Here is a 14,278-nt window from a genome sequence, read left to right as displayed (position 1 = left end):
GAAGAGAAACCCTAGACAACTTTCATATTTTGAAATGTATATTCGAGCATGCAATATGCATTTAAAATTACTTTTGTCTAAGATTAAACTTTGACAACTTTGCAGATAAGCTAATGTAGGGAGACTCAACCCTATATTTCAGATGTAATTGTTTTATACAGGTTAAATTATAGGAGGGAAAACGTGTTTCAGTCAGAGGATGTCAACTTAAAATTTTTAAATGTGGAAAAAAAACAACAACAACTTATTTTTGAGCACCATATATATGTGAGCACAGGAATAGAAACAGAGAAAGAAAAAAGGGAGATGTGGTCCTTGCTCTGAGGGGAAGGTCATGAACTGATAACAAAGAAATACAGTTACAACAAAGGGAAACAAATGCTATGGTCAACATATGAATAAGGTCTATGGCAGAACAGTAGATCGTGATCTCAGTTTTGGAGGCTGAGACAGAACAGAAGGACATCTGAAGTAAAAATCCTTCAATTAAGTTGGATGGTTAATGGATCAAATCCCTCCACTAAGCCAAGGCCATAGTTTGAACCAGGTCAAACTGGATTTGAACCTATGGTCAAAACCTTGGTGAGTGAACCTTCCTAAGTCATGGTCAAAGTGGCCTGATGCTGGGCAACCTGCCATTGCTTCAAATGAATGGGAGTGGGTGGGGCATCCGTAACCTGCCCTACTGCAGGCGAAAAAATACAGAGTTAATACCAAGCATGCATGCATGCTGGGCTTCCCAAGTTGCCCTAGTAGTAAAGAACCCACCTGCCGATGCAGGAGACACAGGAGACTTGGGTTTGATCCCTGGGCTGGAAAGATGCACCAGAGGAGAGCATGGCAACCCACTCCAGTATTCTTGCCTGGAGAGTCCTATGGATAGAGGAGGGTGGCAGGCTACAGTCTGTAGGGTCGCAAAGAGTTAGACATGACTGAAGAAACTTAACACATACCCTCCATCCATTATCTGCAGAATAAGGTTGAACAGAAATGCGCGTGTTCAGTCACTTCAGTCGTGTCCAACTCTCTAAATCTATGGACTGTAGCCCGCCACGCTCCTCTGTCTGTGGGATTCTCCAGGCAAGAATACTGGAGTGGGTTGCCATGCCCTCCTCCAGGGGATCTTCCCAACCCAGCGATGCACACTCCTTAAAACATCTGCATTCTTGTTCACAGCACTGCACAGCCTGCCTTGCGTCAAACCTTGCTCAGTCTCCACAGTCACCAGGGGTAACTACAGGTCCCATAAGCAGAGCTATTAGAAAGTCTAGAAGAGCCAAACAAATGACAAAGTTCCAAACCAACTTAAGATTTACACAGTACTTTTCAAAAACAAGTAGACATGGGACTTTTGTGTTCTTTTCGGGGTTTGGTTTGGCTTTTCAGGACAAAAAAAAAAAAAAAACAAAAAACAACAGGCTTTTCTGGGTTTGGTTTGGCCTGTAAACTCAGTTCTCAGACAGCAAAAGGACTGAGAGCTAATATAAAATAAAATAAAATAAAATAAAATAAAACCCAAACTATAAAGTGAACCTAAAGATGCCTGGTGCTAAAAAATTTTTTTAAAAACAACAACACAAAAAAAGACTGTCACTCATACCATTCCACACCTGAAGACTGAATTGTATCTGCTTTGAAAATGAACTTTTCCTGCTACACAGAAGTAACAATATGGTAGTACTGGATTCCATAAAACAACCCTGGTTCCTTTGTGGACTCTCTGAAGTTTGCATGCTTAAGGATCCCAAACAACTAACAAACTTAAAAAAAAAAAAAAAAAAAAGATGCCTGGTGATAGCTACGGCACAGTGGGACCTGTGATTCATTTGATCAATTTCACGCCATTTTCTACAGCTCAATAAAGTCACCACATTGTAAGCAGGCTGTTCTCCCAAATTACATTGCACATTCCCAAATGGTTTCTTATGTCTCAGAAATATTTGGTAAATATGCCCATTTTTGCTGTGAGAGTAGCACTAAAAAGCAGACGGATATTTAGAAGGCAGTGGATTCAGACTTGGCACCTTCTTTATATTAGATATGTGTTTCTTCTGTAACAATCCCACAAGCAGAGAGTGTAGAAGGGGCGTGTGGGTGGAATGAAACTGTTGGACCCTTTTAGCAACCCCTTATACTGATGTCCAGGGGAACAGTTAGAAGGAGCTAAATTTTGAAAATTAAACAAAATAACAGTCCTGGCCCATCCTGAGCACTCAGTTCAGTATGGGCTCAGTGACCAAGCAATCCGATTCTACAGAACAGGTTCTTTTTCACACACTTTGCATTTAGCTCCCATGAAAATCTTTTATTGTTAAGCCCATACATTCCAGATTTGGGAAATGTCATCATTATACTTAAGGGTTGCTGCCAACATTCAATGCCAGGTGAGCCAATCCCTGCATAGGCTGATATTCTGGCTCCTTTAGCAAGGCTCAGATTCAGGGTGAAGCCTGGAAGTCTTTGCTTTCTGACTCTATTTAACACTGAGTAGGCCAAAAAGTTCATTCAGGTTTTTCCATTAAGATGTTACAAAAAACCTGAACTTTCTGGCCAATCCAATGTATTGGACCGAATTAATCCGGAGCAAACTTCTATGAGATGCATTTGCACTCAGATGGTAAAGCGTCTGCCTGCAATGCAGGAGACCTGGGTTCGATCCCTGGGTTGGGAAGATCTCCTGGAGAAGCAAACGGCAACCAACTCCAGTACTCTTGCCTGGAGAATCCCACGGGCGGAGAAGCCTGGTAGGCTACAGTCCATGGGGGTCGCAAAGAGTCAGACACGACTGAGCGATTTCACTCACTCCCAATGCAGAGAAATAACAAATTGGGTTTCCCTAGAGCTGGATTCAAGGTTCTGGATTCACTTCTGGGGGGACCTGAGGGTTCCCCCTGAAGTCCCCATCAAGGAGGCCTGAGACTCATCCTTAGAATTAACCCAACCTCCGCAGAGCCAGGAAAAGGAATGACACGATGGAGAAAAGGAAGCCAGACTGCCTGATCCCAGGGTGGACTGCCTACCTCTGGGCCCGATTGAGAGCTACAATGACCTTCTAGGGAAGCTTCCATTTACCATTCACCATTCATCTTTCATTTCCTCTCTTCAAACAGAAAAGCATATAACCATTAATGAAGGGGAACTGGCCAACAGTCCAACAGTGGAGAGAAAACCTCAAGAACTTAAAACAGAAACTTTGGAACCAAAAAAAAAAAATTGCATTAGTTTTTTTATTAATTCAAAACATGTTCTGGACACCATCTAATGCATTCTCCCAATGTGGGAAAACAAGTCCCACATGTTGCAATCAGAATAAAACTTACATTCATCCATGCAAACACTGTCTTGCACAAGTCTTGGGATCCATGGAATGAAACCATCATAATACATCTGCCATCTGATTTTTATGGATGAGAACAATAATATAAAGAAAGCCAAGCAGCTCATCTCCAGCAATCAACAAACTGCACAAACAATGAAATACTGATTTTCCCTCCCCAGGCCTTTGTCCAATAGACCATCACCCTGTTTCAATTTCACCATAATTCCTATCTTATCAGCTCTCTAAGTAGAACCAGGAAAAAGACAGGAGAGGGAAATGGGTGAGACGAGGAAGAAGATGTGATGAATGTTTGTTTGGGGTCTCACAGAAGTCTGTGGACTCAGGGGGCCAGGCACTCACCTCTCTGAGCTTTTTAAATAATATACACAACTGGTCAGTGCAAGCAAGTAAGAGGTCATAGCTTTCTTTTCAACCCTGATTATTCTCAGCGATCTAGTCAAGAGCAACCTGCACAATCACACACAGAGATTTCATGGCTGGTCTCGGGGAACTAGTAAGGAGAGAAACAATAAAGGCAAGGAAGACATAAGCTGGAAGCATCTTGCACAAAATTACATCTGAAATCATAAACCTGCCTAGTACTGCACTGCCAACTCAGGTGGACCCTGGGACTAGAGTCGACCCCAGAAATCCCTCCAGATTAACTCTCTTGCTTCCTGTTGGTCTAGAGATGGGGCTAATGTAAGGCAACAAATTTACTTCCCTACCTAGCTTTGCTCAGAGAAAAACTCTCCTCTCAACTCCAGACTCCACTGGCCACCCAGCCCACTGACTCCCAGACACTTGTCACTTGCTATGAATGGTGGAGCTGGGAGTGGAAGCAAGGATGGGGTGCCTACTGAGTAGTCTTTCTGGCCCATCATCTTACAAGGTGGTAGAGATCTCTGTGGAGTGGAACCTGATGAATAATGATGGTTAAGCGTTGAGTGGAGCCATGCAGTGGATGCTACATCCAAACTCGGATTGGCCACAACTACAGAGAAAACTTCTGACCCTGGGGTCAGTAGGTCCTCTGCATCAGAGTTGCCTGTGGTACCTGTTAAAAATGCATGTCCCAGGTCTTAACAGGTGACTTCTAGACCTACTGAATTAAGAAAATCACTGTCCTAGGGTCTTCCCTAGTAATTCAGTGGCTAAGACCCTGCACTCCCAATGCAGGAGGCCCCGGGTTTGATCCCTGGTCAGGGACCTAGATCCCACATGCTGCAACTAAGACTCAGACCAGCCAAATAAATTAAAAAAGAAAGAAAGAAAGGAAACCACTGTCCTAAAGCCATGTTGTTACAGGAAAGCATCCAGCTTCCATTTCTTTATCCTCAGTTTTGAACCTCCAGTGCTCATACTTGGAAAGCCACCAGTTCCTCTTCCTTTTCTCTTGGAGAGAGGCTAAGCCCCCTCTCCCTGTGCCCCTGTGCTGTTCTGTACCAAGTGTCCCTCTCTGTTCTACACCGGAGCGTCTCGACTATTAGCTTACTATTGCCTCTTCCCTCCCCAAGGAGCTCTTTTAGACTTTTCTGTCCTAGCTGGCCCCCTTCTTCAGTGAAATGTTAACACCACAGGTATGCCACACACTGGCTCTGTTCATGTACCTCAGCCCTTTGCGGGAGTGCAACAGTTGTGCTACCTAAGACTTTTCCATCTTCCCCACTGCCACCTCAGAACCAACTTCCACCCCCTTGGGAATGCATGCTCTAAAGGCAGGGTCACAAGACAGGCTCAGCAAGGCAGAAGGTCCGAGGAGGGCTGGAGGTAAGGACGCAGAGTAGCTGAATGGGCAAACTGAAGCAGGGCCAGCTGACTGATTGTGCCCAAGTGTAAGTGTGGACCTCGTGGACCAAATCTTCTAACATCTCAAAGAAAAATATGACAAATCTAAATTTTTCGTTTGAAATCTCCCAGTGTTTAATGTTTTCAAGTAATTCCCCCAAATTGTACACACTCAAAAAGCTAAGTTTTCTTTGCAAGATGTTCATTTGCAACTCCTGCTCTAGGAATTTTTAAAGGAAGAAACAGCAGAGGATCTAAACTGCTATGTGCATGGACAGGACTTCCCAGAATCCTTAGCAAATCCTCCCAGCTGCTCCAGGTGCACTGTGGGTGGGAATTAAGATCCAGAGGGCAGCCCTCACCAGGCACAGCCTAAACAAGTCTTCATTGACCAAGTGATGCCAGGCTTCCGGGTCAGTTGGGAGAGAAAAAGCGGGATTATAATTAATCTCAACAGCCAATCAGTTTTATAGTCATCTTCTGCCCTGTCCGTGGACATAGATTTTCTTTATTCTAAACTGAAATATTCACCACTCACAACACAAGCTCTCCCTCCTGCTACCAAGCTCCCTGCAGGCCCCCCACAGTGCTCAGCTCCTCCCTACACCCATGCCTGTCTGTACCCTGCTCCTATGGACCAGAATACTCTCTGAAAGCTGCCCACTGGGTAAGACCCAGATGAATCCTCTCTTCTGTCACCTCTCCCTTCTCTTAAAATTTCGATGTGGGTGCCACACTGCTAGTTCTTAACTGTAGGCAACCTGGTATTTTCCTCTCTTTCTCATTCATAATGTTGAGCCCCAATACCCTGTAGACAGCAAACTCCATAGAGGCTGGACCTGCCTCATCTCTTTCTCTTGCTCCTTCTCTCCACTTATTAGGATTCCCAGGAGTCACTCAAAAAATACTTATAGGGAATTCCCTGGCAGTTCAATGGTTAGGACTCTATCTACACTTTCACTGCTGTGGGCCAGGGTTCAATCCCTGGTCAGGGAACTAAGATCTTGCAAGCTGCACACCCAAAATCAAAACAAACAAACAAACAAAACATAAAGAAAGAAGTAGAAATATTTAGAGACTAAAGACAGTGATTATACCTCTTTTCACACATCTTTCTTCCATGAAATTATGCTTAGTGACATGTGAAAATTATACAGGACTTTGTTTTTAATGAGAAGATAGGATACAGTGCACACATTCACAACTGATTTTACTGACAGATACCATTTGCCCTGTAATGTGAGAATCTATACAAGGAAGCTCCAAGTCTTCTACAGATGTTAACATCTTTATTTCAGGGTTCTTGAAAAATTGACTCTGGGGGTACAAATGTTTGTTTCTTTTCATGATAATAGTAGTTTCTATAACCCTAAACCCAGAAGACTAATAGAGTCCACCCCAGTTCCTTAGACAATTCCTGGAATGGACAGAAACTGGTGGGTGATTGTGCAGAAAAAGGAAAAGAAAAACTTTTCACCTAAGTCCAGGAGAGAGGTGAAGAACAATAGAGTCAGCTTGCAGGGAGAATGGCTTCGCTCCAGGAAGGATGGAACTACACTTTGAAATCTTCCACCATCCCCAATTCATGCTGTCTCCAGCTTGGTATAAGCTTTCATTTATCCAGGGATCAGTAGCTGGGGGTGGGGGGGTCGGAGGGAGAGTTTCATTCTCCAGCTGTTGTGTCATTTCCCTTGATAAGTCCTAAATTGACTGCGTTATCTGGCACCAAAGGAGCCTTCCTGCGGTGGGCATTTTTTATTATGTGCCTTTTCAGGGGACAAAGACATCTGTGTCAGTAAATTGCTATGGGGTGGCGGGGGAGGGGCGAGGGACAGTGTTATTCCCACAGTTTCATAAGTATGCTCTTCTTAGGGGTAATGTGAACACAAGAAATTAGGCATCTGTTAGCCTAATCAGTGATCAGGTAAAGGAAAACACAAAATACTATTTTTCTCCAAGGGCAATTTTTAGCACTGAACAGTCCAGTTAAGACATATCAAAAAGAAATCTTTTCATCTTTCTATTTTTGCATGATATCTGAACATATTTATGGGCAAAATGGAATTGCACTCCCCCCATAACTGGCGTGTCGTCCCCCCACTGTCCCCTGGCGCCCCCATCACCTCCCCCCACCCCTCCCCCACCCCCCACCCCGGCACTGGTAGTATTTGCTAAGCTCTAAGGAACTCACTCTTGTATTGTAGAAGTGGCTGGATGGGTTCACTGTGGTTTTCATCTGGGACAGAGCTATCTCAAAGGATGATTGGTGCAGGTGGAAATGAGTTGTGAGGATAGGGGCTTGAGCTCTACTCCGGGGAGACAAAAAACATTCTGCCATGTGGCTTCCCCACCGCTCTGCTATTATAAAATGAGCCACTCTCTCATCAGCCATCATGAACACATAGTACTCGGATGTGCGTTGATGTATTGATCCTATTTTTAAAAACATCTCCACAGATCCTCAAACGGCTGCGGGTGAGGTGGATGGGGTTAATCTGGAGGAGATCCGAGAATTTGCCAAAGCTTTTAAAATCCGGCGCCTGTCCCTTGGCCTGACCCAGACTCAGGTGGGCCAGGCCCTCAGTGCCACAGAGGGCCCCGCGTACAGCCAGTCGGCCATCTGCAGGTAACCCGTGCTCGCATGCTGTCACCTCTCCCAGCCGGCCCGGGCCTCGTTTGTCCTCTCGGCTCAGCTTTTCTTCTTCGGGTGGGCAAAACTGGAAGGGTAGAGTGTGGAAACAAAGTTTCGGGTAGCTATGTGTTGGGATTGGTGATGTTGATGGAAATGAAGTTGCTAAAGCAGATTTGGGGGGCTGGCTTGATAATGCCCATCAACTCACAAAGAACTTCCAAGGCGGTTTCATCGGAAATACATCTCCCATCACCCCCAGCCCCACCCCTCCCTGGGGCCAGAGGCTTCCTTCAGGACCCACAGCCCTACATAGCTGACATTCACTGTTTCCTGTGTGTGGACTGATGTTGTAAAGCTACCAGTCCCAGATGGTGTTCATACTCTCACCATTTCTGCTTTGGAATGGCCCTCTAGATTTTCCAAGAAAACACACCTTAAAAAAAAAAAAAAAAAGAACCATCTTGTGACCACGAAGGATTTTTCTAACTTGTCTCACCAGACACAACTTTAAAAGCATATTTTTAAAAAGAAGCAGCTGCTTTTCATAGCTCAGAAAAGCATAGTGCGAATTTGGCCTAACCTAGCCTACTCCCTCCCCAAATTAAATACATAAATGACAGAAGCCAGCCTTGGTTGTGTTCGAGTTGATCTGGGTCAAGCCGCCAGAAGCGGACCCCGCGCATGCATGTGTGTGTTGCACTAATCCCATGTTTATGCATGAGGTAACAAAGGCACTTCAGTAAGAGCTTTTTCCTCTTGGGCAATGTCTTATGAGTCCTCCTCCATCAGGAAAAGCCAAGAAACCAACTCTAAACTCATTTAAGTGGATTTTGTTCTTGGTGATCCATGAAATGCTGTCTTTTTATCTGCTCTTTATACTTTTAATGTATTCCCCAAAGGACGGAAGTGTACTTTTCCTGCAGTTTAAGACTAAGGTTATAAATAACATCAGTATGGGGTAGTAGCTTGCAGCTCACATTTTGCTCAATGATTTTCCATAAAACCCATTGATTGTTGTTAAATACAAAAAGCACCATAGGATCCTCTCACTTCTATGGTCTCCCCTACTGTTTTTTCTTATAAGATACCTCCCTGTAGAAAATAACCTTTATTCAGTCTATACAAGGCTACTACTGCTGGGAAATTTGTTTCCAGGCTTGTATATGTTATTCCAAACAACATGTACCGAAGCATCAACACTAACAAGCAGCATCAAATGATATGAATACTGTTGCTCCCTGTTGGGAAACATTAATTTTGTTTCATCTCGACAGGCTGGTGATAAAGGCTGCCACAGGTTTTGAAGTTGTTGCCCAAGTACTATTGTTGCTAAAGTCCTCTTTGGCTTATTTTTAGTCCTAAAATGCAATTTTCTTCTCCTGGTTGAAGTGCTGTGTAAGGTTTTCACTAACACACGTAGTATTTCTTGGGCATTCCCAATCAAATATGTTGATTTCTAACATCTCTTTTGGAAGCCAAAAAAAACTATGGCTGAAATGAAAAGGTGACTTGGCGAGTATTCACTGTTTAATAGAAAATGGCAGATGGGGACTTTGGGGCCCTTTTCTAGCTCCTAGTGTTTCAACAGGGTAGTTTTTAGAGCTAACTACCAAGGGGAAAAAAAAAAATAGAAGTCTTAAAAGAGACCAAGATCTGACAATGGAGCAACTCCAGTTAATTTAAAGTGTGGGGAGGACTCTGCGTCTGCACGCGCTCTAGTGTCACGCTCCCCTTATTAGCTGCAGGGACTCCCTGTTTTTTTTTTTTTTAAGTAAGGCTTTGACAAATGCCCCCACATCAGAGACACAGAGGAAAACACACCATCAGTAAACTGGACATCCTTATCACAACCTTTATCCCCCATACCACAGTGCTATAAAGCCTGTTGTCATACTATCAAGACTTTACCTTTGGGAGTTTTGCAGCAAATGATGGTAAAGTGTGGTATGTGGCAAATGAATGCAACAATGAGCGCTTTAGCAGAGCCTGCCACAGGGAGCAGCTCATTAAATGATAATAAATAATTAGTTCATTTTACAGTGGAAGCAAAATGTACTTCTTTCCTCTTTGACCAGCCAAAATTTGGGAGTTTTTTTAAATAAACAACTTCTTGATCTATATGTGAAAGGGAATGCTATGGAAGTCACATTAAAATTTGATACTATTGGTGCTGCTTATCACAAAATAAGATATCTAAAATGGGATGCCAAAAAATAAGATTAAGGCACATAAAGGAAGCCTATCCTTTTGTGTCCTTTTGCAAGCATCCTCCTAAAACATGCTGTGACAAGAGCAGGTTCATTTTCACTCTATGAAAACAGTCAATTGTAATAAGATGCACTCTGCAGTCAGAAGGTTATTTTTCAATAACATTGAACTTGAAAAGATAGAGGAGAATGCTATGGATCCAAAGTTGTCATCCTGGAGGGTTGTGCATTTAGTATTAGAATAAACAAACAAACAAATAAAAGGAATGGGTACTGTATTTCATTGAGAGTGTGTATGAATTTGATACCAGAATGACCTCTTTAAACACTGTATATAATTTTGTCCAAGATGCTTCATATTTTTTTAAGTCAGTGTTGCAAAGAATTGCTGATGGCAATTGATATATAGAAGACCTCATTTACAGAAAATGATATCATTCAAGTACAGTTTGCAGATATAGCACATTAAACACAGCTTGATACCCTGGTGCAAAAGTACACCATTACACTGGACGGTTTTGAAAGGCCTGAGGTGGCCCTAGCACTTTCAGGGAGTGGGGGGGTGTTCATAGTAATTACAATGTGTCCAGCTGTTTGAGTCCAACAGTAGAGTAACAAGGGCTTATGTTTTACCTGAAAAGGGAGCGTGTTGTTAACTTACATATGGTGAAAATTGTTTGTTACCAGAGAGAGACAGAGATGGGAGCGGGCTTGGGGGAAGAGAAAGAGATTAAAATGAGACACAAAACAGAGATGAAAAGAGAATCATAAAAGAAACGTGTCCCAGTTGCCGTCACTGATGATTAGAATGGATAGAACGTTTTTTATCACCAAGTCAATGGGGGGGATTGAAGGAAACCAAATGGAAAACATACAAAGAATCATTTTAAGCAAAAGAACATGACAGCTCTTGCCTTTGATGTCACTTCCTGGCATTAATTTTTGCCTTAAGGATTCTGAAGTTTGGGGGAATTGGTGCTGGGTGGATTCAAAGCAAAGCTCAGATCTCAAGCATTTTCAGGAAAAAGATCTACGAGTGGTTTTTTGTTTCTGTCATGGTGGCTACTGTGTTGTGCTGTGTCCACCCGTGCTCACCTGGTCCTCATGTGGGTGTGCGGGCTGCATGTGGGGGGCATGAAGCATGCAAGCGGTGGGCGCTGGCTTGAGCGGGGTGGGCTACCTTGCAGCTGGCTGCTTATCTGGAGTGAATTTGCTCTGCCAGTCCGTCAGGCAGGCAGGCAGGCAGAAGGCCCACCCTGGCAGAGGACTCAGTGTAAGACTGTTCTTTCTCAATTTTCCCCCCAGACACACCATCCTGAGAAGCCACTTTTTCCTACCACAGGAAGCCCAAGAGAACACTATAGCTAGCAGTCTGACAGCCAAACTGAACCCTGGCCTTTTGTATCCTGCCAGGTTTGAAAAGCTGGACATCACTCCTAAAAGTGCCCAGAAGATCAAGCCGGTGCTTGAGCGGTGGATGGCTGAGGCTGAGGCCCGCCATCGAGCAGGTATGCAGAACCTGACCGAGTTTATCGGGAGTGAACCGTCCAAAAAGCGCAAGAGGCGCACCTCCTTCACGCCCCAGGCCCTTGAGATCCTCAATGCCCACTTTGAGAAGAACACACACCCCTCTGGGCAGGAAATGACCGAAATTGCCGAGAAGCTGAACTATGACCGGGAAGTAGTTAGAGTTTGGTTCTGCAATAAGAGGCAAGCCCTGAAGAACACGATTAAACGCTTAAAACAGCACGAGCCGGCCACGGCGGTCCCTTTGGAGCCCTTAACAGACTCGCTGGAAGAAAATTCCTAAAGAGACACCCACTCAAAATCAGAAAAAAAAAATCCACGGAAACTAAACTCCACCCTTGGGACTTTATCCCATTACCAACCCCTCCCCACAAAAAGAAAAAAAATTACATTAAAAATAAATTTTAAGATAGCCCCAGTCATCACCCTTGTAAGTAAAAGACTAAGAAAATTACCAAGTGGACAGGATGGTTTATACACCTTCATGGGATTTTCCAAAAAAGAAAAAAAGAATTTTTTGAAAATTTTTAAACAAGGAGTACACCACATTGCAGGTGTCTGGGGGAGGATAGGTCCCTCCCCCACCTGTCTCCCCAAAGCCAGTTTTTTAATGGATTTAAAGCAAACCAAATAACCACAAACTCTTTTTCTGTACATTATGAAAATGTGAACACATTTTAAGGAAAAAGTAAAACAACTAAACCAAAAAAAAAAAAAAGAAAAAAACACCAACAACAAACGAAAACTTTTCTCTGTTCAAAGCGAATACAAGCCTGCCACCTGGAGGAGGGACTATGGACGGCATTCTTTCAGGTTCTAAGTGCTGATTCACTATGAAACCTATTAACCAAAGTCAGAAACACTGCATTGCAAACGCGACCATGAGTCTATTCTTCTCTGCCTGTCAAGTTGTGTTCTGAGATTTTACATTTGTACTTAACGGAAAAACAGAAAGCCTGATTTCTCCCATCTTTCCTATCTATTGTCACCACCTGTGGGGTGGGTGCCATTGTTGAAGCCATTCTGTAAGGCTCACTATTGGTTTTTATTTGGGGGGAAGGTTTTGTTTTGTTTTTGTCTTTGTTTTGTGGGGTGGGGGGCATCCTGGATCGTGTGCCAAAGCATCCGTTTCTTTCTTCTCACTATGACCTGTGGGTTTGAGAAAAGAAAATTTCTCACTTTCCTCCATCTCTCCATCTCTCCCACATGTGGCTACCAGGGTCTGCCAGAAGGCCACAGAGTGGGCACAATGTCTTTCCAGCCAGACCCCCGTGAAATGCAGGAGAGACTGCAAAATATCTAGGGCTTTGCTCAATGAACTATCAACACTGGCATAAGCTGTAATTGTGCTCACTGTCCACACCAGAGCTTGGGATTTTTCTCAGTCTGTTGGCCACGTACATGGAGAGCTGACCAAAACTAATTTTGTAATATAAACATAAGCTGCACATTTGGTTCAATACTTAACGTCTATGTTATGCTTCTGTGCAAAGCAATTTCTCTCAGAAGTCTGATAGCCAAAGAAATGTCTCAAGATTTCAGTCAAAATGTACACATAGCATGCACACACCATATACACACAAAGAAAACAGGCCAAAAAGAGAGAGGAGGAATGACCAGACTGTTAAAGGCCATCGAGCATCCTGTAAATTCCATCTTTTCTGCTACCACTTTCATTCCAATAGCGATGGTAGACTTTTGCCCAGGAGTTGGGGAAGAGCAATTATTTGGGGATATACAAAGGCAGCAGAGAGTTAGCAGATGAATTAAACAATGGGAATTGCAACTGGGTTCTTGAGGGGATAGGAAGTTTTAACAAGGAAGTGCCTCCACTAACAGGAAAAATATAGAAGTGGGTTATCGAGTACATCAGAATAGCCTTCACACTTAGAAGTAGGGGATTATTCCACTTTTCAAAAGAACCTACTCCAAAGATCTGTGGGAGAAAATAACCCAATAAGTCAGAGGGGAAAGGCAAGATGTGAGGATGGCAGTGCAGATGAACAGTTGAGACCTGCAGTTGATGTTTTCCTCAGGGAGAGGCAAAAAGTGTTCCATTATAGACGTGGGCAAAGAAGAGTGTCAGGTTTCCTGCTGTTGAGATATAAATAGTCCTGAATAATTAATTAATAATTAATACTATATAGAAGTAAATTCTGAAAGTAAAAAGCCTCAAATTGCCCAACTGATTAGAAGCGCCATCTTCCCCTAACATACTCCTCTCCCCTGTAAGGAGTTTGAGTTTCTTCTACCGTTTGACCTCTGTATTGGTGGAGTCAATTCAACAGTATAACTGTCCCCACCCTATGCCCCCTGCCTAGATAATTCATGCAGGAATCAGGGGACCACCAGCAAGAAAACTCTCAATGAAACACAAGCTTGTACAGCTGTTTCCCGTTCTCTGATCTGATGCTAATTGGACCACAGCTAACTTGATCTTCAGTGCCAGTGACATTCTGGTACCCATTTGGCCACCTCAAAAACTGCACAAATACTAACAACGCAGAAATCCAAAAATATATTGATTAAACAGATTTTGTATTCTCCTAGGACCTGCTCCAAATTCCATCAAGAAAAGCTCCCCAAGAAGAGAAGTTAACAAGATAACATATGATGGATGCTAAATGTTTAAACATATGCCAGCAGCACTTACATAAGGCCTGCTCAGTTTGGAGATCTATAATTGGGAGGGTATAACTAGGACAGTGAAAATATAAAATAAAATAATCTTCCAGAGTGGAATAAAAAAGAAATATATTCATCCCACAGTCGTAAAACCATTCATGTGCAGTGATTTTTTTTATA

The 14,278-nt window shown here is 43.2% G+C and overlaps 1 protein-coding gene across 1 annotated transcript in view; it reads left to right on the top strand.

Moving 5' to 3' along the window:
• POU6F2 (POU class 6 homeobox 2) overlaps positions 1-12,191 on the top strand; it is a 498,528-nt gene extending 486,337 nt beyond the window's left edge. Inside the window, exons 9-10 of the mRNA XM_040259501.1 lie at positions 7,565-7,733; positions 11,252-12,191. Coding sequence (XP_040115435.1) covers positions 7,565-7,733; positions 11,252-11,756 — 674 coding nt within the window. The 3' untranslated portion in view covers positions 11,757-12,191. The remainder of the gene's footprint in view (positions 1-7,564; positions 7,734-11,251) is intronic.
• Positions 12,192-14,278: the final 2,087 nt, after the last annotated feature.

This window comes from Oryx dammah, unplaced genomic scaffold (assembly GCF_014754425.2).
Source record: "Oryx dammah isolate SB20612 unplaced genomic scaffold, SCBI_Odam_1.1 HiC_scaffold_18, whole genome shotgun sequence".
In the NCBI taxonomy this organism is placed as follows: Eukaryota; Metazoa; Chordata; class Mammalia; order Artiodactyla; family Bovidae; genus Oryx; species Oryx dammah.
This window is presented reverse-complemented; position numbering and strand designations above follow the sequence as displayed.